The 3958-nt window shown below is 41.9% G+C and overlaps 1 protein-coding gene across 1 annotated transcript; it reads left to right on the top strand.

Annotated features, from left to right (window-relative positions):
- The first annotated feature begins 1964 nt into the window (after positions 1-1964).
- On the top strand, positions 1965-3642 carry LOC138353261 (uncharacterized). Its single transcript, XM_069306153.1, has 2 exons — positions 1965-2111; positions 3247-3642. The coding sequence occupies exons 1-2, from the start codon at positions 1965-1967 to the stop codon at positions 3640-3642; spliced, it is 543 nt and encodes a 180-aa protein (XP_069162254.1).
- Positions 3643-3958: the final 316 nt, after the last annotated feature.

Here is a 3958-nt window from a genome sequence, read left to right as displayed (position 1 = left end):
AGCAGCGTAGGGGTTCCGGGACGTATGGCCTCTGTCGGTAAGTCCCCCAATTTCCAAGACCGAAAGTTTCTGGCACACGTCCCATGACGGTCACCAGAACCTGACGCGTCGCTGCCTTGTCTACTTTTGTGTGGCAACGTTCCGCATTCAGGACTTGCTTGTGCTCGAGCACTGGATCCAGGGGAAAGTCGATTGGGTATCCCAAAAGCACGACTCGTGTGCGTCGTTCTGAAGGGTCCAGCTTTACCAAGCACACAGGTTTCCCCTGCAGGACTCTTACCTTCTCTAAGTAATGTGCAGTCTGTTGGTCTTGAGGTGTCAGTATTATTTCCCCCTTCAGGTTGACTGTAATGGAAAGTTTGAGCTCTGGTTGTTCTTTTTCCATCGCCGTTACTACTCCATATGCTGTAGGAAAGTGGTCGGTCTGCATGATCTTGAATTTTGGAAGAAGTGCAGAGTCTGGCGATGTCTGGTGTGAAACTGGTGGTGTCCTCCCCTGTCCCATACTGCTGTCCTGCGGCTGGGCTGTGGAGAGAACAATGGCCGACATTGGCTGGCGTGAAACCGGTGGTGTCCTCTCCTGACTCATACTGCCGTCCCGCGGCAGCGTTACGGACAGAGAAGCATTGACTGACACTGGCTGGTGTGTGACTGACGCTGTCCTCTCTAGGTCCAGTACGTCCGCTGACTTGCTGGTAGAAGCAAGTGGTAAAGCCTCGATAGCAGTTTTCTTTGGGGCCTGCTGCACATCGGTCCACCGTCCTTCCTCGTCCGAAAGCTGCTTCCATTCCCTCTTGCGCTGAGCCTTCCCCATGGCTCTCTTCACGTAGTGAGAACCGACTCAAGCCACCGGAGCAGCAGGCGACACGTCCTCACTGCACGGTAGCTCAGGAGCAACCAGTTCTTCACCGATTCCCTTTAAATTTTGACACAACCTTCCAATCGCATCCGAGCGGGATTTTATACACATACTATATACATGTCACGTCGTTCACGGGAAATACCTTTTTTTTTTTAAGTTGTGTTTTTCGTGTGTTTTTTATGTCAGGGAAATCTTCGAAACCTCTTTACCGATTGCTTTTAAAATTTGACACCACATTGCATTCGAATAGGCGAGTGTTCTTATATACCTACTATATCCATGCCTCACTTATGACCGGAAAAACCATGTTTTTTTTTTTAAACCGCGCCATCTGTAGGACGTAAGAGCAACACACATTGTAATCTTCGAAAGTTCTTCACTGACTGCTTTGAGATTTCGGCACAACGTTCCATTCGAATTCGTGCGTGTTTTTATATACATACTATACAGATGTCACACCTGTGACAGGTGAAAACATGCGTTTTTTGAAAAACAACATACGTATCTTTTAGAGCAACATACGATATACAAAATATGTTACGATTACATTTCAATGTTCCCGATTGCATTGATAAATTGAATTTTCAAAGATATTTATTTATTTTCATTTTGATTTAATTGTTTTGTGTGACGTTGCGTTGGAACTGAGCTGTGTTGTTTACCATACAATTCATTTCGTTGGTATAGCTTATTTGTTTCTTTTTTCACTTTTTTTTCCTTTTTTTTAACTGTTCTTATTTTCAGTGCAATTGGTGGTGAATTTGAGCTGTGTCGATTGATCTGCGTTTGAATTTATATATTTCGTTAGTTTTTTTTTTTTTTTGAAAACAAGAAAATGGACAACACGTTTATTTCACAGCTGCAAATGCGCAACAAACAGACATGAATTCACCGGCTACAACGTTAACTGCCTTCTTCACGTTATGTCAAAATGATGCGTTTGCGAAAACACTGCTGTATTCGGAAGTGCCAATGCATTACACATAGAATTCGAGTAGAAAATAATTTGAACGACGCAAACAAGGAGAGCGAGTCGACGGACAACCTGGCATATTCAAATAAACTACGACAGGCAGACTGCATACCGTGCATACCAATCAAGATGAATGCTCTTTCTTCGTATGCTGTATTAAACGTGCCCGGTCCAACGTCTTTCCAGCCATTGAGGTTTGTCAAGGGTATAACTTATGCCACTTTCCGTAGTGCATGTCAAGCTCTTAATTTATTGGAGAACGGCCGACACTGGGATGTATGAATTAATGACGCGTCCAACACGTCACATCCAAATCAAATTCGAGCATTGTTTGCAATCATATTGACCACCTGCACTCATTCGTCTCATTCAGAGTTATGGGAGAAATATAAATCGCACATGGCTGAAGATATTATCCGTCGAATAAGCAAGGAAAATTCAAATATGAACATAGATTCAACATCAGAAATCTTCAACGAAGCGTTGATAATGACTGAAGATTTGTGTTTAGAAATCGCGAACAAAGTTCTAACAAAATTGGAAATGCCATCACCGAAACAATCTGCTGCTGCTTCGTTCGATGTATAATTGTGTCGTGAACAAAATTACAACACGGGTGATCAGTTGTTGTATGTGCAGTCAAACATTCCTAAGCTAACGCTTAAGCGAAAAGGCATTTACATTCAAATAATTCAAACTGGCAATAACGGGTTTGGAGAAATCTTTTAAGATGCGCCAAGAGGAACTGTAAAACCTTCCTAATTAGATTGATTCTGGCAGCATTTCGATACCAAAATGACATAACCTTAGCTCTTGCATCGTCCGGAATAGCTGCGACATTGCTACCAGGTGAAAGAACTGCTACTTCGGCTATGAAATTGCCATTGAACATGCAATTCGTTGAAACTCCCACGAGCAACATTTCCAAAGCATCCGGCATTGGAAAAGCATTGCACAAATGTAAACTTACTGTTTGGGATGACTGCACAATGGCCCACAAAAAATCTTTCGAGACTCTTGATCATCATTGCAAGAGTTGCGTGGAAACATCAGACTATTTGGGAACTCATTAATATTGCTTGAAGGAGATTTCAGGCTAACATTACCTGTAATTCCTCGATCGTCACCAGCGGACGAAATAAATGCTTGCCTGAAATACTCTACTTCGTGGCGCCACGTAAAGACGTTAAAATGAACAACAAATATGCGTGTCTAGCAGAAAAACAATCCATCAACTGGAATATTCTCACATCAATTTCTGGAAATTGAGAACGGAAACGTGCCAGTTGATCTTACCTCAGGACGAATTTAATGGCCTCATAACTTCTACAATTTAGTGACATGAAAAGAAGATTTTTTTGATAAAGTATTTCCCAATATTCAAACCAATTATAAGAATCACGATTGGCAGAATGAACGAGCTCTTCTTGCGGCCAAGATCAAGGACGTCTACGAACTTATCAATATTGTTCAGTCTAACATTCAAAGCAAGGCAGTCACATACAAGTCCGTCGACACTGTTGAAGAAGCAGATGAAGCGGTTAATTATCCAACAGAATTTTTGCATTCACTCGATCTGCCAGGGATACCATCGCACGTACATCAATTGAAAATCGGCGTGCCAATTATCATGTTGCGAAATATCAACCAGCCAAAACTTTGCCATGCCACGCGCTTTGCAGTAAAAAAAATCAACAACGTCGTAGAAGCCACAATCTTGACAGGATCTTTCACAGGTGAAGATGTCCTTATTCCTCGCATTCCTATGATCCCAACAGATATGCCATATCAATTTAAGAGATTGTAATTTCAAATTTGATTGGCGTTTGTAATTACCATCAACAAAGTTCCGGGCCAATCTTTAGAATTGCACAGTTTATATCTAGACACGGATTGCTTCTCACATGGACAATTATATGTTGCTTGTTCTAGAATTGGCAAACCAGACAATCTCTATATCTCCACAGACATTTGAACAACAAAAAATATTGTATACCCACAAGAATTGTGAAATCAAACTTATTAGAAACGTACGCTTTCTCTTTCCTTTTTTCCGTTTAACCGGACTGAGCCACAGCAACGCGTGGCGGGTACTACTAGTATATGATAAAGATGCTGCAAAC

This window comes from Procambarus clarkii, chromosome 56, assembly GCF_040958095.1.
Source record: "Procambarus clarkii isolate CNS0578487 chromosome 56, FALCON_Pclarkii_2.0, whole genome shotgun sequence".
Classification (NCBI taxonomy): domain Eukaryota; kingdom Metazoa; phylum Arthropoda; class Malacostraca; order Decapoda; family Cambaridae; genus Procambarus; species Procambarus clarkii.
The sequence above is the reverse complement of the archived record's forward strand: the minus strand, read 5'-3'. Positions and strand labels throughout refer to the sequence as shown.